The sequence below is a fragment of the Odontesthes bonariensis genome, chromosome 8, assembly GCF_027942865.1.
Source record: "Odontesthes bonariensis isolate fOdoBon6 chromosome 8, fOdoBon6.hap1, whole genome shotgun sequence".
Taxonomy (NCBI): Eukaryota; Metazoa; Chordata; class Actinopteri; order Atheriniformes; family Atherinopsidae; genus Odontesthes; species Odontesthes bonariensis.
Window position 1 is genome coordinate 36,736,703 of NC_134513.1, and position 22,583 is coordinate 36,759,285.

The 22,583-nt window shown below is 52.1% G+C and overlaps 1 protein-coding gene across 1 annotated transcript; it reads left to right on the forward strand.

The window, feature by feature from the left end:
• Positions 1–5,038: 5,038 nt before the first annotated feature.
• Positions 5,039–21,538, forward strand: dusp16 (dual specificity phosphatase 16). Its single transcript, XM_075472346.1, has 6 exons — positions 5,039–5,316; positions 7,816–7,954; positions 13,620–13,783; positions 16,887–17,046; positions 18,237–18,360; positions 19,315–21,538. Exons 1-6 carry the CDS (start codon positions 5,053–5,055, stop codon positions 20,462–20,464), a joined length of 2,001 nt encoding a protein of 666 aa, XP_075328461.1. The 5' UTR covers positions 5,039–5,052; the 3' UTR covers positions 20,465–21,538.
• The last annotated feature ends 1,045 nt before the right edge of the window (positions 21,539–22,583 follow it).

A 22,583-nucleotide genomic window follows, 5' to 3' on the forward strand; every position in this document is an offset into this window, starting at 1 on the left:
TTGGTCTCTGGTCCAGTTTAATATAATGTGTTTCATGGTGATGTCACTGAATAAATCCTGGAAAACAAACAAGCCCTCCCTTGGTTTTTATGAACACTTCTTGAAGCCGTGCTTTAGAATAAATCTAAATCTTTCCACCATCTTGAGCTGGAATCACATGATCGATCAGCTGTGCTTTCTGGAGAATAAGCATGTAAAATGGCTGAAGATCTCCATGATTCTCTGCTTCTGTTTGTCTTTCTCCTTTAGTTTAGTTTCCTTGGTGAGCTCGAGTGTTTCCTTCAGCCATGAGGAAGTCAGCCTCCAGCGCCACCTGCTGGCACACACTGGTTTATTCTTTCTGAAGCAGCTGATGGAGACGAGTCTGAATGTTAAAGATGAAGTGACATGTCAGAAGTTTGACAGTTGGATGGAAACGGTTACTGTGATGTGTTCGTGGAGGCGTGTTTCAGCTCTGAAACGATTTCCCTCAGAGATGTCGGTGTGTTTTCCATTTTATGAAGAATTTAATCAGAAATATCAGTTTAAACCTCAGTTTATAACCTGAACCTTCACACAAGCAGGTGTGGGCGGGGTCAAAGTCCTCTGATTTCAGAGCTGCGCTGTTGACCTTTGGCCTGCTGCAGGTGTCACTGCAGAGAATCAGGAAGCAGCCGCTGCTTTTTACCTGATAAACATCAGGACTGCTTGTGTCTGACGTCACCACGCTGATACCATCTGACTCGTGTACGAAGAGTCCAGAGTTTTACTTTTTGTGTGTCGTTTGTCCGGATTTCTTCAGCTTTCCTGCTCAGAGTGAACATCAGTTATTTGATGTAACTCACATAAACAGCTCTCTGATTGTATCTTTAAAACTATCTTTAAAGCCAGGTTTGTTCTTCAGAAAACATCCAACACATAAGACCAGTTTTTCAGATTTTAAATGATACCTTGAAGCTTTCACTGGGATTAACAGCCTGTAGCCAGAACATTAAAGCCTCGTCCACTTGTTTACAGAGGTATTTCTTTTAAAAAAATAAAAAATGTGGGGGGCTTTTTTTATGCCTTTAATGTTAGGACAGTTGGAGAGAGACAGGAAGCAGGGGGCAGAGAGAGGGGGGAGACATGCAGCAAAGGGACTCTAGCCGGGGCCAGCTGCAGCGAGGACTGTAGCCTCTGTACATGGGGCGGCTGCTTAACCCACTACGCCACCGACCGCCCCTTACAGAGGTATTTCTACTAGATTTGAACCATTGGACGCCATTTGTGCCACCTCCTTTCTGGTGTGATCTCAGCACGTTCATGGCCTTTCATGTCAAAGTCACTTATTAGGAATTGTACTGTTGGGCTTAAATCCATAGTCTAGCCTGACCAGAGGTCTGTTGGTGCTCTTCTTTCTTAAATTTCATTCAACGCTAGCTGGAAAGACCAGGCGAGTTCCCAACTCAGCGACCTGGCTTTTGGCCGAACCAGTTGGGAGCTCTGGAGCTGGTCCAGATCTAACCGACTTTGGTTTGCTCGGCAAAGAACACAGCTCACCCACAAACTAATAGGGAGGTTGTTTTGCAGCAAACTAGCTCTGTCGATCTCCGTGCCGGAAATTCAGGTGAAGAAGAGTAACTGCTATCGCTACCCAGTGACATCTTGGCTGGCTTTAGGCTGAACAAGTTGGGAACTCTGAAGCCCGAGCTAGCTGGCTGGAAACTAACACTCTGTGCCTTTCTAACGTCATCATTCTGTGCTTTTATGATTTAGCTTCCCCTTCCTGAGAATCGCTCTCCAGATCAAACATTTGCGTACGAACTATGTTAGAATAAAGAGAGCCTGGTGTAAACGGTAAAAGGGGCATGGCTGAGTATCGGCTCTGGTTCCATGTTCAGTCATTTAGCAGCAGAAACTGACAGGAGGATGTTCAGAAACCGTCGCAGCAGGTTGGTTTCAGAGCGAATGCAGAGAAGCTGCGTGACGTGTGATGCCATCTGTTCGGAGGTCTGCAGCTGATAATCGACACATCAGATGCCTGCAGAGGAATGTCCCGGCTTGAAAAAACAGAATTGGAATCCCATTTATTCAGAGGAGGTGGAACACGATGTTAGACGCAGCCTGGGGCTCCAGCTGCTGCTCCTCACACTTTAATAGCCCTGGAAAACACACTGTGTGCTTTGAGCGCCTCTTTAATTCAGTTTCACCCCTTCACACAGTCCAGCCTGTTTCCTCCTGCTGTTACATTCCTCTGCTTCAAAACAATTGTGGAAACATCACAGCGCTCAGCTGAAGAAGACGCTCTGCTTTCATTCATTCAGAGAAATGCAGCTCTGTGAACACAAAGCTGGTAGAAAACCTCTCTGACACAGAGCTGTAAGGCACCACTGATCTCCTGAATCCATTCGATTAAGATTTCTCCTTGAGCCACAGAAGACTGCAGATATGGAGAGATGTTTTCACTCAGTTAGTTTGAGCCACAGAGACGTGACAACAGGACCAAAATAACCAGAGGAAGCTTCAAGCTGCAGCAGATATGGACCCTGGGGTGGACCCGGGGGTGGACTCTGAGGTGGACCCGGGGGTGGACCCGGGGGTGGACTCTGAGGTGGACTCTGAGGTGGACCCGGGGGTGGACTCTGAGGTGGACCCGGGGGTGGACCCGGGGGTGGACTCTGAGGTGGACCCGGGGGTGGACCCGGGGGTGGACCCGGGGGTGGACTCTGAGGTGGACCTGGGGATGGACCCGGGGGTGGACCCGGGGGTGGACTCTGAGGTGGACCCGGGGGTGGACCCGGTGATGGACCCGGGGGTGGACTCTGAGGTGGACCCGGGGGTGGACCCGGTGATGGACCCGGGGGTGGACTCTGAGGTGGACCCGGGGATGGACCCGGTGATGGACCCGGGGGTGGACTCTGAGGTGGACCCGGGGGTGGACTCTGAGGTGGACCTGGGGGTGGACCCGGGGGTGGACCCGGGGGTGGACTCTGAGGTGGACCCGGGGGTGGACCCCGGGGATGGACCTGGGGATGGACCTGGGGATGGACCCGGGGGTGGACCCGGGGGTGGACCCGGTGATGGACCTGGGGATGGACCCGGGGGTGGACCCGGGGGTGGACCCGGTGATGGACCCGGGGGTGGACCCCGGGGATGGACCTGGGGATGGACCTGGGGATGGACCTGGGGATGGACCCGGGGGTGGACCCGGGGGTGGACCTGGGGATGGACCCGGGGGTGGACCCGGGGGTGGACCCGGTGATGGACCCGGGGGTGGACTCTGAGGTGGACCCGGGGATGGACCCGGTGATGGACCCGGGGGTGGACTCTGAGGTGGACCCGGGGGTGGACTCTGAGGTGGACCTGGGGGTGGACCCGGGGGTGGACCCGGGGGTGGACTCTGAGGTGGACCCGGGGGTGGACCCCGGGGATGGACCTGGGGATGGACCTGGGGATGGACCCGGGGGTGGACCCGGGGATGGACCCGGGGATGGACCCTGGGGTGGACTCTGAGATGGACCCGGGGATGGACCCGGGGGTGGACCCGGGGGTGGACCCGGGGGTGGACTCTGAGGTGGACCCGGGGGTGGACCCCGGGGTGGACTTTGAGGTGGACTTTGAGGTGGACCCGGGGGTGGACCTGGGGATGGACCCGGGGGTGGACTCTGAGGTGGACCCGGGGGTGGACCCGGGGGTGGACCCCGGGGTGGACTTTGAGGTGGACCCGGGGGTGGACCTGGGGATGGACCCGGGGGTGGACTTTGAGGTGGACCCGGGGGTGGACCCGGGGGTGGACCCGGGGGTGAAACCGGGGGTGGACGGTGTGTGTTGCTGCAGCAGGAACGTGTCTGGGATTTTCTGGTTGTCTGAGTCGAATGTGTAACTGCAGGTTTTACAACATGAGGGGATTTCCTGCTGCAGAGCTCCGAGTCAGGCAGACACGTTTGGACCGGACTCAGGAGTAATTAGCTGCTGCTTCACTCTGATAACCTGGAGTTGTTCTGTCTGAGCACACCTGGATTAAACACCTGAGGACGGAAAATCACTGCTGGGGTTGTTTCCTCTGGAACATCCAGAGCTCTGTCGCTGACACAGATTCATAATTATTTTTATCAAAGCGAGCACACCTGCAACCAAAACTTAAACTTAGGAGGGTTCAGTTTAATCATCTGGGAAAAATAAACCCTATTTAAACATTTACTGACTTTCTGCTCAGTTAAAAACTTTCTTTTATCTTTCTTTCACGTCTCCTTGTTCATTAAACAAGCTTAATTTTCAGTCAAAGAGATTTATAAAGGAAATACAAGGTCAATAAAACAACAGCTGAGATGTTCAGTTTAGAAACTGATTGTTTTGGATTCTGCTCTGCCTTTAAAGCTTTATTTTCTGTCCTGAGAAAATGATTTAATCTGTGGTAAAGATTATATTTTCTGTCTTGTTTTCAGTCTCTTAAATCCGCCCAAATCTTTTGGACTATTTCAATGTTTTTTTAAATTTTTTGATGATGATATTTAAATTTTTATATACCTCCATACTGATAAATGAAATGAGTGATAAATAAAGACTTAAAGTCACTTTATAGGTATTATAATGTGATTTTAGATTATTTTTTTTTTTTGTGGTACTCTTGTTGTTCCGTAGTTGAACTTTGTTTCTAATTCCGTTTCTCAGAGTTTCAAACCTTCATCATGAAGACGGGGGGCGAGCTGCAGGGTGATGTCATCAGGAGAGACGCCGCCTTCTGTTTCACGCCGGCTGTGGAGTGAATGAGCCGCACACACACTGAAACACACACACACACACACACACACACACACACACACACACACTCATTAAAGCGGTCAGTGGGCTTCGTCTTCCTCTTCCTCGCTCTCCCTGCGGCTGCCATCAGGATGACATCACACCCGGCTGACACAATGGAGCTCTTCATCCTCTGAGGTTCGTCGCCAGGCTGTGTCACTGCGCTGGAGCGCCGGCTGGGACGCCCAGGAGGAGGAAGAGGAGGAAGAGGGGGAGGAAGGAGACTGCAACCAGGGAGGGAGGGGGGGTGGGGGGGTGGGGGGGTGGGCGGGAACTGAGGAGTGGTTGTCTGACATGTCGGAGCGTTCGGGGTCCAGGTGCGGATCGGGGATGCTGCGGCCCGACTCGGTGCGGCCCATTGGGGCGGAGGCGCTGGTGGCGCTGCTGGAGGGGGGGTTGGACCGGGTGGTGCTGATCGACAGCCGGCCCTTCGTGGACTACAACGCTGCGCACATCCTGGAGGCGGTCAACGTGAACTGCTCCAAGCTGATGAAGAGAAGGCTGCAGCAGGACAAGGTGCAGATCGCTGAGCTGCTGCAGCACTCAGCCAAGAAGAAGGTGAGGGGTCACACGGGGCGGGAGGGGTCACACGGGGCGGGAGGGGTCAGATGGGACGGGAGGGGAGGGGTCACACGGGACGGGAGGGGTCACACGGGACGGGAGGGGTCAGACGGGACGGGAGGGGTCACATGGGACGGGAGGGGAGGGGTCACACGGGACGGGACGGGTCACATGGGACGGGAGGGGTCACACGGGACGGGAGGGGTCACATGGGACGGGAGGGGAGGGGTCACACGGGACGGGACGGTTCACATGGGACGGGAGGGGTCAGACGGGTCGGGAGGGGTCACACGGATTGGGAAGGGTCACACGGGACGGGAGGGGAGGGGTCACACGGGACGGGACGGTTCACATGGGACGAGAGGGGTCAGACGGGTCGGGAGGGGTCACATGGGACGGGAGGGGGGGGGTCACACGGGACGGGACGGGTCACATGGGTCGGGAGGGGTCACACGGGTCGGGAGGGGTCACACGGAGCGGGTCACACGGGGCGGGAGGGGTCAGATGGGGCGGGAGGGGTCAGACGGGTCGGGAGGGGTCACACGGAGCAGGTCACACGGGGCGGGAGGGGTCAGACGGGTCGGGAGGGGTCAGACGGGTCGGGAAGGGTCACACGGGACGGGAGGGGTCACACGGGATGGGACCGGAGGGGTCACACGGGATGGGAAGGGTCAGATGGGGCGGGAGGGGTCAGATGGGATGGGAGGGGTCAGATGGGTCGGGAGGGGTCACACGGAGCGAGAGGGGTCAGATGGGTCGGGAGGGGTCAGATGGGTCGGGAGGGGTCACACGGGGCGAGAGGGGTCAGATGGGTCGGGAGGGGTCACACGGGATGGGAGGGGTCAGATGGGGCGGGAGGGGTCAGATGGGTCGGGAGGGGTCACACGGAGCGAGAGGGGTCACACGGGATGGGAGGGGTCAGATGGGTCGGGAGGGGTCAGATGGGTCGGGAGGGGTCAGATGGGTCGGGAGGGGTCACACGGGGCGAGAGGGGTCAGATGGGTCGGGAGGGGTCACACGGGATGGGAGGGGTCAGATGGGGCGGGAGGGGTCAGATGGGTCGGGAGGGGTCACACGGAGCGAGAGGGGTCACACGGGATGGGAGGGGTCACACGGGATGGGAGGGGTCAGATGGGTCGGGAGGGGTCAGATGGGTCGGGAGGGGTCAGATGGGTCGGGAGGGGTCACACGGGGCGGGAGGGGTCACACGGGATGGGAGGGGTCAGATGGGGCGGGAGGGGTCACACGGGATGGGAGGGGTCAGATGGGTCGGGAGGGGTCAGATGGGTCGGGAGGGGTCACACGGGATGGGAGGGGTCAGATGGGGCGGGAGGGGTCAGATGGGTCGGGAGGGGTCACACGGGGCGAGAGGGGTCAGATGGGTCGGGAGGGGTCAGACGGGATGGGAGGGGTCAGATGGGTCGGGAGGGGTCAGATGGGTCGGGAGGGGTCACACGGGATGGGAGGGGTCAGATGGGTCGGGAGGGGTCAGATGGGTCGGGAGGGGTCACACGGGGCGAGAGGGGTCAGATGGGTCGGGAGGGGTCACACGGGATGGGAGGGGTCAGATGGGGCGGGAGGGGTCAGATGGGTCGGGAGGGGTCACACGGAGCGAGAGGGGTCACACGGGATGGGAGGGGTCAGATGGGGCGGGAGGGGTCACACGGGATGGGAGGGGTCAGATGGGTCGGGAGGGGTCACACGGGGCGGGAGGGGTCACACGGGATGGGAGGGGTCAGATGGGGCGGGAGGGGTCACACGGGATGGGAGGGGTCAGATGGGTCGGGAGGGGTCAGATGGGTCGGGAGGGGTCACACGGGATGGGAGGGGTCAGATGGGGCGGGAGGGGTCAGATGGGTCGGGAGGGGTCACACGGGGCGAGAGGGGTCAGATGGGTCGGGAGGGGTCAGACGGGATGGGAGGGGTCAGATGGGTCGGGAGGGGTCAGATGGGTCGGGAGGGGTCACACGGGATGGGAGGGGTCAGATGGGTCGGGAGGGGTCACACGGGGCGGGAGGGGTCACACGGGATGGGAGGGGTCAGATGGGGCGGGAGGGGTCACACGGGATGGGAGGGGTCAGATGGGTCGGGAGGGGTCAGATGGGTCGGGAGGGGTCACACGGGATGGGAGGGGTCAGATGGGGCGGGAGGGGTCAGATGGGTCGGGAGGGGTCACACGGGGCGAGAGGGGTCAGATGGGTCGGGAGGGGTCAGACGGGATGGGAGGGGTCAGATGGGTCGGGAGGGGTCAGATGGGTCGGGAGGGGTCACACGGGATGGGAGGGGTCAGATGGGTCGGGAGGGGTCAGATGGGTCGGGAGGGGTCACACGGAGCGGGAGGGGTCAGACGGGGCGAGAGGGGTCAGACGGGATGGGAGGGGTCAGATGGGTCGGGAGGGGTCGAAAGATCTGTGTGTGACTCTCAGGAAGTGAGCTGACCCTCCTGGATGCTGATTGGCTGCAGGTCAGTGATGCGTCCGTGTGTGTGTGTTGCAGCTGGAGCTGCAGGGCGACCAGGAGGTCGTCGTCTACGATCAGAGCTCCTCGGACCTGGCCGCTCTCGGCGCCGACTGTTTCCTCAGCGTCCTGCTGGTTAAACTGGAGAGGAGCTTCCCCTCCGTGCACCTGCTCTCAGGTGAGTCCAGCTGTGGCCAGGTGGAGCACTTCCTGTTGAAGTTTGTTCCATAAGTACAGCAACCTTCATCTGTTCAACATTGGTAGAAGGAACCGCCATTAATTCCTTTTCATGCAGCAGATTAAAGGTCCAAAACGTCTTCTTACGTCGTGTTGTTAACTGTGTGCAGATCATAGCTTCGCTGTTCACTACACGGCGTCGCTGATTTATCTGCAGCAGCCTGTAATATTTGGGAAGGACTTTGGTGAAGTAGCCGGGGTTAACAGTTACCAGATTAATTGCTAAACCAAGTCTACGTGGATGTAGCTTAACGTTAAAGGCCTACAGAAAGCTGACACTACACCCAATACATAATGATAATACATACACAGAGGAACAATAATGATCATTGGACTCTACACCAAAACATTTCATAAACGCATGAAATTTGCGATTTTGAATTTGCCGCTTGGAAATCCTTCCTGGAATTCCAGACTGGGGGCGGGGCTTCCGTGTGACGTCACAGGTGCCATGGCTTTTCCTGGCTGCCGCTATTAGTATGCTTGTTGAGTGGTGAAGGCAATAAAACGTTGGGTTCAGTGCAGTTTTTATTGCGAGTAGATGTACGAAGTGCTGTGGCTGCGTGTGTTGCCCTCAGCAGCTCACACCACCGGGGACAGAGGAAGCAGAGAGACCCGCGGTCTTGTGTCTGTGTCTCCCTGTCCGCCTGCCTCCTCTCTGGTGAAATCAGCCGGAGCCATCCCGCCGTGTTCAGCTCCCTGCGGTGCGGACGCTCAGGGGGAATCCACCTGGCGGAGAGCGGACACACCGCGGGATGGTTGCCCTGAAATCAGCCGGCAGAGCGATCAAGAGCCCCGACGTGATTCCGCTCTCCACCTGGCGGAGAGTGTGTCCGCTCTCCGCCAGGTGGATTCCCCCTGAGCGTCCGCACCGCAGGGAGCTGAACACGGCGGGATGGCTCCGGCTGATTTCACCAGAGAGGAGGCAGGCGGACAGGGAGACACAAGTTCCGACCGCGGGTCTCTCTGCTTCCTCTGTCCCCGGTGGTGTGAGCTGCTGCTGCTGAGGGCAACACACGCACCCACAGCACTTCGTACATCTACTCGCAATAAAAACTGCACTCAGTGTTTCCCACACATAGACTGATTTGTGGCGGTGCGCCACAGATTAAACACCGGCCGCCACATATTGCGTTTCGTTATTATTATTTTTTTAACGCTATTTTAAAAAATACTCGTATTCGTTCAGCTGCATTTCCTTTCCCTGCTCTCCCTCAGTCTCTCTGTCCCTCGCGTCTCTCTCGCATAGCCTAAACACACACAGCCCCTCCCCTCCGCGCTTCCCTGGAAGCTTGCTAGCTTCAGCGTCGCGTTAGATTAGCTCTATAGCTCTGACTCAACCGAAAGAAGTCGGCTGGCGAAATTCCTATAAAAATATTTTATATTTTGAATACAATGTTGTCCCGTCCCGACCCGACCCATAGCAAACACGCGATTACGCCTTCTTTATAAAGTTAACTAGTCGCAAGTTTGTCGTAAAAAATAATAAAAAAAATGTAGTTGGGTTTGTCGAGGTCTAAACACTAGCAGCTGTGAATCAAATAAAGTAGGTTTTTTAAACTCTTACACTGAATGTTTGCTGCTTCAATCCAGATGAGTGTTGAAAAATATTTGCCGCGATTGAAAAAGAGACGTGCGTGTTGAGGATGAGGAGCAGCCTGAACCGGAGGTATCAGTCTGAAACAGCTGAACAGTCCCACCAGTGTAATTAGCTATGTTATTCATTTGTTTACAATGAAGATGTGAATATCTGCAGATAAGCCGCACCTGTGCCACCCACCGTGACACAGGTGTCACACATCCTTACGTCCCCCATAATTTTCCTTGATGGAGAAATTATCCAGGTTCTTAACTCCCAATGTGACATTTATGTCACATTACAGATCTCTGACAGTGGGGGGTGGTATTCTGGAAAAAAGTTCTGAAATGGGTTCTATGTGGTCTGTTTAGTCTGTGTTATAACCCCTTTAATTTTAATTTAAGTAGAAATGGGTCTGGGCTCTTATGGGTTAATACAATAAAGTTCTGTGTGACCAATTATTAACGAAGGAATTATTTTGAAGAACTTTTATTTTTTACACCCCCCCCCCCCCCCACAACGTTTTATATGTCTCGCGTGTTGACGGAGGAGGCTCTGATTGAGAGCAGGTACTGGCTTGATTAAATTCATTCTGGACTCTCTATCCGACCACATGAAGACCTCGGGACACTACGGTTTGGCTTTAGGGACCCTCTACTCACTACCATGTAAGTGTTATGTTGTTTGGAGCTGTAGAAGAGGTATAAAAATAGCGTTTTGTAGCGGCGATAAGACATGCCCCACTCTCCTCCAGGCTAACGACTTTTGGCTAAAAACGGTCAAATCGAAATTCTCAAAACACATCCGAATGACATGATTTTGATATCAACTCAGCGTATGTACTCCCAACATCCCGTAAATTGATCTAAAGTGCATTTTACTCTGGATTATCCCTTTAAGTGACCATGCTCTGATCAATTTTGATCCTGCAGTGAATAATGATGTTACATATATTGATAATACAGTACATGTTTTCAGTTCATAACATACAGCAATGCAGTCTTATCTTCTGTAGACCAAATGGCATGTGTGTGATGATAGAACGTTCATTTCAGTCATTTGAGGCTACGTGCCCACGACAACGGTAACGACAGATAAACGCAGAACATTTCGACAGATGTGCCTATCTTGCACACGGCGACGGCGTTTTTTAGGAGTTCAAAACGGAGAAAACGCAAACGCCCTCCAGAGTGGAGATCTTGAAAACGATCCAACCTCTCGTCGCCGTAGGAACAGTTCAAGACGCAGAAGTGCGTTTTTTGCACACGTTAAGTGGGTAGTTCTCCATGAACGACTCCCATATCTCACTATATTTATTTTGGACACTCTCCCAATCCACATTATCCACTGCCTTCCTGGCTTTGTAGTTCAGTGTCGTGTTCAGGAGCAACTGGACCTCATCATCTGTCCAAACAAAGTTTGAAGGCGTACTGTTGTTGCCGCCGCGCTTCGCCATTTTCTTCCAACTGACGCGGAGGAAGTAGCCACAAAACAGGCATTTCTCATTTTATTAATATATAACAATATAACTCATATAACAATACCAAAGGTATTGTTGCTACTGCCACCTACGTCCGGGGCGTGCATACTACATCGGCAAACTATGAGTTTTATACGTTTTCCCTGTTCCCATGGGTAGACAGATATCCACCCCCAAGCGCTCGTGAGAACGCAGATAAATTGTGGAGGAAAAAAACGGACATCTGCGTTTCTGCTTCAGAGCGTTGTCGTGGGCACGTAGCCTCAGACTTGACTTGGACTCGAACACAGAGAGCTTCTAAACTGTGTTCTCAGGTCATAAAAACACAATACTTCCAATCAGTTACTGATGATATCGGAAAGGGTGTTTTAATGTCAATCAGTGGTCTCAGATCAGTGGTCTCAGATCAGTGGTCTCAGATCAGTGGTCTCAGATCAGTGGTCTCAGATCAGTGGTCTCAGTGATCAGAGCTCTGCCTGCTTCCTTGCCTTCTCTGGGTCACGTTATGTAACAGTGATGTAATGCTGCTTCTTTGACTTCGCCCTCAAACTTCAGACTTCCCAACCGGAAGCTGTGGCGTTCATTTGTTACACAACAGCAGCATGAGGTCACCCCCCCCCCTCACACACACCCACTAACCCACACACACACGGTAACAAAATTGTGTTTTTATTTGTCTTTTTCCAGCTTCTTCAGTCTTTTTGGGGCTTTTATTTGTCTCTCTGGTTGTTTCGTGTTCGCTGTAATTAGTTTTTCTTTTATTTCAGATGATTTTGTTTAGTTTTTGTAGTGTTGTCTCTTAGTTTTGTATGTTTTTATTAGTTTGAAGTTATTTCTGGTCATCTTCAGTCTCAGAGTCCAGATAACAAGTCATGAAATCAACAAATGAAGCAGATGTTGTTATTTTGTGCAGAAACGCTGTTTTCTAACAAATATTCATTATAAAAACAATGCAAACTAATTTACCACTTCATCCTGTTTGTTAAAGGAAGGAATCTTTATCGTCTGATTTACAGTTTGTGTTGAATACATAAAAATAAATAAAAATGCCTCCACTTCGGATGTCCCGATCCGATCACGTGATCGAAAATCGGAAGTTTCATCCCGATCAGGGATCGGATATGTAGCCTTTCTATATATGAATATTTATTCTCATTATTTATTTCATCAGAACTATAATATTTCAAAACAAATGGGGAAAAATAACGGCTTAGTATTTCCTGTTATGTGATGGTACAGAGTCAGAGCGTCTTAACCATAGACGTAATTTACGGAGACGCCTCATAGGCTGACGCTGCCTGTTGGAGCTGACGTATCAGCGCGGCCGCCATCTTGGATGGGTCTCCAATGCCCCCACATTGCATTTATTTCCACTGGGGAAGGTGTTTATCCCCAACTACAATAATCATAACTCCTCGAATTTTTATGTCTCTGGTCTCACCTCCACACAGAAACATGCGGCATGACGTCACTTTGCTGCCGTAAAGCGAAGCAGAACACGGCGGCAGCTTGAAGCTGGGGGCCGAATGTCTGCGGTGTGGGGGTATTTTAAAGTGGAGGAAAAAAATGTTGCCATTGCAAACTGTGAGATATGCAAACTTGGGATTTCAAGAGGTGGCGAGGACATGGCTAACATCCCTGATGAGAACAGAAACAGGCTGGAACCTGACAAGGTAGAGATGTGTGTTTTCATTAAGAAAAACGTACATTTCCTTCTGTGAAGCCAGAGGAGGAGAGGAAGAATTAGGAGTGCAGTTAAAGCACATTACTACACATTGAACTGCTGTTCATTTTTATATTAGACATTGTTGCACTAAACTACAATGTGAAGAATTTGTTTATTACTTGATTACTTTTTTTGTTCAAGCTACCTCACAGAAGTGCTCTGTTTATGTGTTTAATGATAAAATAAGTGAAGAAAATGAAAAATCAGGGACATCCTGGATCTGTTTCTTCGGCATTCTTAATTTTTTTTAATGTATTGTAGAAGTATCGGATCGGAACTCGGTATCGGCAGATACTCAAAATCAAATGACTCAGACTCGGAGTCGGGGGCAAAAAAACCTGATCGGGACATCCCTAGTCTCCACTCAAAAATAAGAAATTAAAACCAGTTTTAATCAAGTTATAAACTGTTTCATATTGTGACACAAAACAATTGAAGCTCAGAAATAAACTAAAGTTCTTCAGAAATGAAACAAAAATTCTAACTGAATCACAGATTTAAATCAAAAAGTCTTTCAGAGCCTGACTTATTGATCCTGAAGAAAGTAAATTAAATATTGAACGCTGTCGGCGTCCTTTCAGTCCGTCACGTTGCTGGGACTCTGAGGGACGGAGGGCCGTTGGACCTGGTCCGGGTTCAGGTCCGGTCCGGTTTGTAGAAGGTAAAATCAGTGCAGCTGTTACCACACCAGGGTTCAGCTGATAAAGAGGTTTACAGCAGTACGGTGTGAGTCCAGTGTGGTCGGCCTGTGTGGCGTTCGCTGTAACCGGGAACAGCCGGATGACCTCTGAAGGTCACTGTTGTTGTTTGTGTCGTCTCAGGTGGTTTCTTGGAGTTCTCCCATCTGTTTCCGGGTCTGTGTGAAGGGAAGTCCACGCTGGTTCCCTCCTGCATGTCTCAGCCCTGCCTGCCCGTCGCCAACGTCGGGCCGACCCGCATCCTGCCACACCTGTACCTGGGCTGCCAGAGAGACGTCCTCAACAAGGTAACGCAGAGGCCACGCCCACTCACACAGTCCACTGATGGGTCCGTTCTGAAGGATGTGTTTGGAAGCTCAGCGCCTCTTACTCCTTTTCAGCCAAATATTGGTTGAGGTCTGCTTTAGGAGCAGTTCTAATTGGGTTCTGGAAGGAGAACTACCTCAGAGGGGAAGTCATCTTGTCCCTTTAACATGTATGAACTTCCTCTGGTGAGTTTCTGTAGAGGACCACAGAGCAGGGAGGCAGTTTATCTTCTCCGTCACCTCGATGGAAACCATTACAGGTTAAAGTCAGATGGAGGAAAACTGCTTCAGGATTCTGACACTCAGCTGTGATGTGGCTCTGAAACTCCAGATGTTCAATAAATCTTCTCCAGAAACAGCTGCAGATACTTCATCTGATGTGATCTGATCATGTTGTTACAGGAAGGTGATCTCGTATATCAGAGATGATATAGAATTTTACTTTATTATCAGAGTCCTTTCTCTCAGAAAGGACGGTCCAGTGTTTCCTAAAGGAGATCATTAAGGAAGCATTGGAGCTCCTTTCCTTAAGACAGCTCTGATGATGACTGAAGGAAGACGCTCTTTATAAAGGTAGCTGCAGACGCTCTTTATAAAGGTAGCTGCAGACGCTCTTTATAAAAGATAGCTGCAGACGCTCTTTATAAAGGTAGCTGCAGACGCTCTTTATAAAGGTAGCTGCAGACGCTCTTTATAAAGGTAGCTGCAGACGCTTTTTATAAAGGTAGCTGCAGACGCTCTTTATAAAAGATAGCTGCAGACGCTCTTTATAAAGGTAGCTGCAGACGCTCTTTATAAAGGTAGCTGCAGACGCTCTTTATAAAGGTAGCTGCAGACGCTCTTTATAAAGGTAGCTGCAGACGCTCTTTATAAAGGTAGCTGCAGACGCTCTTTATAAAGGTAGCTGCAGACGCTCTTTATAAACGTAGCTGCAGACGCTCTTTATAAAGGTAGCTGCAGACGCTCTTTATAAAGGTAGCTGCAGACGCTCTTTATAAAAGGTAGCTGCAGACGCTCTTTATAAAGGTAGCTGCAGACGCTCTTTATAAAGGTAGCTGCAGACGCTCTTTATAAAGGTAGCTGCAGACGCTCTTTATAAAAGATAGCTGCAGACGCTCTTTATAAAGGTAGCTGCAGACGCTCTTTATAAAGGTAGCTGCAGACGCTCTTTATAAAGGTAGCTGCAGACGCTCTTTATAAAGGTAGCTGCAGACGCTCTTTATAAACGTAGCTGCAGACGCTCTTTATAAAGGTAGCTGCAGACGCTCTTTATAAAGGTAGCTGCAGACGCTCTTTGTAAATGTAGCTGCAGACGCTCTTTATAAAGGTGGCTGCAGAGGCTCTTTATAAAGGTAGCTGCAGAGGCTCTTTGTAAAGGTAGCTGCAGACGCTCTTTATAAAGGTAGCTGCAGACGCTCTTTGTAAACGTAGCTGCAGACGCTCTTTATAAAGGTAGCTGCAGACGCTCTTTATAAAAGGTAGCTGCAGACGCTCTTTATAAAGGTAGCTGCAGAGGCTCTTTGTAAACGTAGCTGCAGACGCTCTTTATAAAGGTAGCTGCAGACGCTCTTTATAAAAGGTAGCTGCAGACGCTCTTTATAAAAGTAGCTGCAGACGCTCTTTGTAAACGTAGCTGCAGACGCTCTTTGTTAACGTAGTTGCAGACGCTCTTTGTTAACGTAGTTGCAGACGCTCTTCGTTAACGTAGTTGCAGACGCTCTTTATAAAGGTAGCTGCAGACGCTCTTTATAAAGGTAGCTGCAGACGCTCTTTATAAAAGATAGCTGCAGACGCTCTTTATAAAGGTAGCTGCAGACGCTCTTTATAAAGGTAGCTGCAGACGCTCTTTATAAAGGTAGCTGCAGACGCTCTTTATAAAGGTAGCTGCAGACGCTCTTTGTAAACGTAGCTGCAGACGCTCTTTATAAAGGTAGCTGCAGAGGCTCTTTGTAAACGTAGCTGCAGACGCTCTTTATAAAGGTAGCTGCAGACGCTCTTTATAAAAGGTAGCTGCAGACGCTCTTTATAAAGGTAGCTGCAGACGCTCTTTGTAAACGTAGCTGCAGACGCTCTTTGTTAACGTAGTTGCAGACGCTCTTTGTTAACGTAGTTGCAGACGCTCTTCGTTAACGCAGTTGCAGACGCTCTTTATAAAGGTAGCTGCAGACGCTCTTTATAAAGGTAGCTGCAGACGCTCTTTATAAAGGTAGCTGCAGACGCTCTTTATAAAAGGTAGCTGCAGACGCTCTTTATAAAAGGTAGTTGCAGACGCTCTTTATAAAGGTAGCTGCAGACGCTCTTTATAAAAGGTAGCTGCAGACGCTCTTTATAAAGGTAGCTGCAGAGGCTCTTTATAAAGGTAGCTGCAGACGCTCTTTATAAAGGTAGCTGCAGAGGCTCTTTGTAAAGGTAGCTGCAGACGCTCTTTATAAAGGTAGCTGCAGAGGCTCTTTGTAAACGTAGCTGTAGACGCTCTTTATAAAGGTAGCTGCAGACGCTCTTTATAAAAGGTAGCTGCAGACGCTCTTTATAAAGGTAGCTGCAGACGCTCTTTGTAAACGTAGCTGCAGACGCTCTTTATAAAAGTAGCTGCAGAGGCTCTTTGTAAACGTAGCTGTAGACGCTCTTTATAAAAGGTAGCTGCAGACGCTCTTTATAAAGGTAGCTGCAGACGCTCTTTGTAAACGTAGCTGCAGACGCTCTTTGTTAACGTAGTTGCAGACGCTCTTTGTTAACGTAGTTGCAGACGCTCTTTATAAAACCAGCTGAAAAGGTTCAGCAGCGTATACAAATGCAACTGGTGATACTAGTGGCGTTTTGAGCCATAAAACTGACTTTGTGACTCATTTTGTTTTGCACATTCTCGCCCTGAAACTGACCCCCAGCACCTGGACACTGAGGTACGGTTCTTACTTTACAGTACCGGGTCAGGCCTCGGCAACAAGATAAAACCATTATGAATAAAGTGAAGAAGGACTGTGAGGTGACCAGAGTTCATTGGATTTTAACTTTCAGGTTTTTTTCCTCAACCTTCGAACCTGAGATGGTTCTAATCTCACCCGACTGCCCTCTGTTTGTGTTCCAGGAGCTGATGCAGCAGAACGACATCGCCTACGTCCTGAATGCGAGCAACACCTGTCCCAAACCCGACTTCATCCCAGAGTCTCACTTCCTGAGGGTTCCCGTCAACGACTCGTTCTGCGAAAAGATCCTGCCGTGGTTGGACAGATCGGTGGAGTTTATAGGTGAGCGTCCACCTGCGTTACAGGTACCATCTGCGTTACAGGTACCGTCTGCATTACAGGTAGCGCCTGCGTTACAGGTAGCGTCTGCGTTACAGGTAGCGTCTTAGTTACAGGTAGCGCCTGCGTTACAGGTACCGTATGCGTTACAGGTAGCGCCACGTTACAGGTAGCGCCTGCGTTACAGGTAGCGCCTGCGTTACAGGTAGCGTCTTAGTTACAGGTAGCAACTGCGTTACAGCTACCGTCTGCGTTACAGGTAGCGCCGCGTTACAGGTAGCGCCTGCGTTACAGGTAGCGCCTGCGTTACAGGTAGCGTCTGCGTTACAGGTAGCGTCTGCGTTACAGGTAGCGTCTGCGTTACAGGTAGCGCCGCGTTACAGGTAGCGCCTGCGTTACAGGTAGCGCCTGCGTTACAGGTAGCGCCGCGTTACAGGTTGCGCCTGCGTTACAGGTAGCGCCTGCGTTACAGGTACCGTCTGCGTTACAGGTAGCGTCTGCGTTACAGGTAGCGTCTGCGTTACAGGTAGCGTCTGCGTTACAGGTAGCGTCTGCGTTACAGGTAGCGCCTGCGTTACAGGTAGCGCCTGCGTTACAGGTAGCGCCGCGTTACAGGTAGCGCCTGCGTTACAGGTAGCGCCTGCGTTACAGGTAGCGCCGCGTTACAGGTTGCGCCTGCGTTACAGGTAGCGCCTGCGTTACAGGTACCGTCTGCGTTACAGGTAGCGTCTGCGTTACAGGTAGCGCCTGCGTTACAGGTAGCGCCTGCGTTACAGGTAGCGCCGCGTTACAGGTAGCGCCTGCGTTACAGGTAGCGCCTGCGTTACAGGTAGCGCCGAGTTACAGGTAGCGCCGAGTTACAGGTAGCGCCTGCGTTACAGGTAGCGCCTGCGTTACAGGTAGCGCCTGCGTTACAGGTAGCGTCTGCGTTACATAGCGTCTTAGTTACAGGTAGCGCCTGCGTTACAGGTAGCGCCTGCGTTACAGGTAGCCCCTGCGTTACAGGAAGCGCCGCGTTACAGGTAGCGCCTGCGTTACAGGTAGCGCCTGCGTTACAGGTAGCGCCTGCGTTACAGGAAGCGCCGCGTTACAGGTAGCGCCTGCGTTACAGGTAGCGCCTGCGTTACAGGTAGCGCCTGCGTTACAGGTAGCGCCTGCCTGCGGCACACAGCTTAAACTCTGTTGTGTTTCAGAGAAGGCCAAAGCGTCCAACGCTCGAGTTCTGGTTCACTGTCTGGCGGGAATCTCCCGCTCGGCCACCATCGCCATCGCGTACATCATGAAGAGGATGGACATGTCGCTGGATGAGGCGTACAGGTGAGACCCTCTGGCACCTTTTACTCCTCTGGGAGCTCATGACCACCTGCAGGTTTCAGCACCTGGGGGTCCCATTTAGCCCCGGTGGGTTATTCTGGTACCCGACGAGGTGTCCGGGTCCCCTGTTGAACTCGTAGGAACTGTTCTGTTGTCCTGCTTGTAGTCTGTAGGTTCCCGCCCACAACCAACATGTCTGTTATCTGGTGGTAGAAACAAGACTTTCAGCCTGTTTTATTCAGGGCGGGGGGGCTTCTGAGGTTAAGACCCTCCATCATGATGCTGAGTCTTGGAGGGTGTGAGTACATGTGACCTCGGAGCAGAGTGCTTTCATCGACGAAGCGGTCCGAGAGTGAAGTCTGAGGTCAGCAAAGAGTGCATCGTCCCCTCAGGGTGGGGGTGGGTCGCTGTCTCGGGTGGGTGAGAGCTGGGTCATGATGTCAGAAAAGGTTCTTTTTATTTAGAAAATATCAAATAACTTTTCATTCTTATATTTATGTTCTGTATAATCCTTCAGTTCTGTCACACAGCAGGAGAAATCAGATGTTCTGGTTATTGTTTATATTTTTGGGGAGTTCTAGAGAGGCGCTTCCTTCCTCTGACATCAGGTTACTGTAAGGCGGGAGGAAAAGGATGTTTCCTAAAGGAGATGAAGGAGGAAGCATCAGAGTTCCTTTCCTCATCATGGCTGCTGCTTCACATGCTTCCTCAAAGCGATGAGCAGCAGAACCTTTTTGATCTGAAGAGCCTGGCAGACAGCTCGGAATGACTTTTTATTTGGGTTTTGTGTGTTCTGGAGGGGGAAGAACCCGTAAAGGGCTCCAAACTGTTGTCATAGCAAAGCCTCTGCTGCCATCTGCTGGCAAACAGAAGCATTTGTTTTCCGCATCTCTGTCCCAGATGCTCTGAGCGCTCCAAACTAAGCGCCACTCTGATGTTTCCCGTTTCCCGTTTCAGGTTTGTGAAGGAGAAGCGGCCGACCATCTCCCCCAACTTCAACTTCCTGGGTCAGCTGCTGGACTTTGAGAAGAAGATCAAAAGTCCTCCTGGTTCTGAGTCCAGACCGAAGGCCCTGCATCATCCAGAGCCCAGCGGCAAGTCCATGGCCGGGCCCAAGGACGCAGAGCCTTCGGGCCCCTCAGAGGCCCCCCCCTGGAAACCTCCCGCAGGCCCCGGTCTGGCCCCGCTGGAGCCCCTCACCCTGCCCTGCGTCTTAGCCGACGCCCCCGAGGAGCTGGCTCAGGCTCTGAGCGGCCTGCAGCTCGCCGAGGGGCCGGAGGACAGCGCCCGGCTGAAGCGCTCCTTCTCTCTGGACATCAAGTCGTTCGGCGAGCCGGGCGGGAGCTCCGCCCACCGAGTGTTCGCCCCTCACGGAGGATCCGGGGACGACTTCTACAAGCCGCCGTCCTTCAAAGAGGCCGCCAGCAAGCTGTGCCAGTTCTCTCCGGTGGAGGAGGTGTCGGAGCAGTCCACCCCGGAGCAAAGTCCCGATAAGGAGGAGGTGGCGGCGCCGGCCCCCAGCGCCTCCGCCAAGCCTCCGCCGGCCCCCAGCGCCGCCGCCAAGCCTCCGCCGGCCCCCAGCGCCGCTGCCAAGCCTCCGCCTGTGGCTCCCACCTGTGCGCACACGCTGCAGCGCAGCGGCAGCATGGAGGAGAGCGCCACCAGCTTCCTGTTCGGCCTCTCCCGCAGCCAGCAGCAGCTCGCCAGGCCGGGCTCCAGCGGCGCCCTGAAGGGGTGGCACTCCGACATCCTGCTGGCGCCCGTCACCGTCTCCACCTCCTCCCTGACGGGCGGCTGGTACCTCTCCTCAGACTCCACGCGCTTCTACTCCACCTCCGCCATCTGGAGCGGCGGCGGGGCCGGCGGCCTGGCGGCGTACGGCTGCAGCCACGGCCTGGAGGCGGTGCGGCGGCGCAGCCGGCAGCGGACCGGCGACCGCGGCGACTCGAGGCGGAGCTGGCACGAGGAGAGCAGCTTCGAGAAGCAGCTGAAGCGGCGCAGCTGCCAGATGGAGTTTGGCGACGGGCTGACGGACAGCCGGTCCCGCGAGGAGATGGCGAGCCAGGCCAGCTTCTCCGGCAGCATGGAGGTCATCCAGGTGTCCTGAGAGCGCCGCCGCCAGCAGCACCAGAACTGAGAGGTTCTGGCTCCACACGCCAGCGGAGCGCCGGTGAGATGGAGGCTGCCGCCGGCTGGGCCCAGAACTCAGCTGATGTCCAGAACTGGCACACGTGTGGACTCATGAAAAGTTCTGATCCATAAACAATCCAATCAGTAACAAACAGATAAAATACGGGTTCAGAACCAGCAGAGCACCGTCACTGAGTTCTGAAGTGTGTTGGGCAGAACCCCATCATGATCATGGCTGTTCTGTTCTGGTTCTGTTCCACCTACCAGAACCGCCCCGCAGCAGTGTCCACCCGGTCCAACACCATGAACCCATATCTCATCAGGGTGGTTCTGATCGGACTCTAAGTGGTTCGAACTCAGCAGAACTTCCCTCAGTTACAGTTTGGTTCTGCTTGGTCCAGAATGAAAATGTGAACATCAGACATACCTCTCTGAACCAGGATCTGGTTCATCTTTAGAACTCCAGAAGAACCGGTTTGTGGCCCACATCATTGGGTCACTTTGACTGCTTCAGGTGTGGTTCTGTAACGGCCCATTTCAACCAAAGCGGTCCCAGGGCTCTGATCCAGAACTGGAACCGCTTTGGTGGAAAAAGAATTCGCAGAGGTTGTTGGATGTGGAACCAGAACCGGTTCTATCGTGATTGGATCTCCTTCAGGATGTTCTGTTGGATCAGCTGACTGACCCGAACTCTTCGTCTCCTCTGGGTTCTAAATTCTGCCTTCTGACCCGGTTTTCATTTCCGGACCTGAACCTGGGTCCCTTCTGGATTCAGATGACCTGCAGCTCGCCACCGGGGGGGGGCAATGCCCCCCGGCACAAACGCTTTCCGTTCTTTTGGGATGTTTTCTGACCGTTTGATTGACAGACTAATCAGCTGATTGCCTTTTGAATGTTTGACGGGGTCTGGAACCGCCCGGCTCTGCGGCAGGTGAACTCTCAGGTGTTCTCTGAGCAGGATCAGCAGGTCATGTGACTCTTGCACTACTGTGGTTTGGATGGATTTAATTCAGAGTGTACAGAACAGTGGAAATAAACACGTCTGAGTGGGTTTTTGTGTCGGTTTTATTCAGACTCACCTGTGGGCGGGCGAGCTAAGGTGGGCTCAGGCGAGCTCAGGTGGTTCCTCTGGCTGATGACAGCTTTTAAAGTATGGAAAGCAAGTTGTGCCAATATTAAGCTTCATACTGCAAACATTCCCGACACTTTTACCGCCTGTGAGGTGCGTTTATGCAAAAAAAAACTTAAGGAACTCAGGTGATCTCTGACAGGTGACCCGCTGACCCGGTGACCCGGTCCAGCTACATATGTTGACTAAAAGACGACAAACTCATCAGCCAAACTGATCAATATGTAGTTAGCACAATAAAGTGAAAATCAGCCAGAGTCCCGACCCAGGGTCCCCAGGATCCTGATCAGCAGTTCTCCAGCTTCCTGAAGCTCTCTCAGAGTTTCTCTTTGGACATTTCCTGCTTCTTCCCTCATCTTCAGCCCAGTCCTTGTACCTGAGCATCTTCAGTGGAATGTGTTTTTTCTTCGTTAAGCCACTTAACTCTGACCTCTGAACCATTCAGGCAGGAAAAAGGCTCCTAACTCAAGGGATGAACCAGTGTTGTGTCCAACTTAGCAAAGAAGCCATTTTAAACTGGATCTTTAGGCACTTTGTTCCCAGCAGCCTGTCACAGAGACACATCATTTGTTCCCATTTCTTTAGCTGCATGTGTGAAAAACAGCAAAGATAACACAGTCTGACAGACAGAAAACAGGATTTCTGCAGCAACAAGGTGATTCCCAAAGAGCTGTTAGCTGAAAACTTGGCATATCTCAGCATGGTGTGCAGTGTGTCCTTAAAACATTTGAGGAAACTGGACAAGTGGAGGACAAATATGGATCAAATATCCACCCAAACGCAGCTGATTTGCTCTTTGACAAAAAAAAAATACTGAATGGAAATAAAGCTAATTTCTATATTTGATATAAACAGAAATAAAAGAAAAGTTTATTATTATCATATCATAGATGTGATGTACTTATTCATGTTTCCTCTTAAATGAGACGGTTCAACAATAATTGAAAGTTTCTTACTAAATATTAAG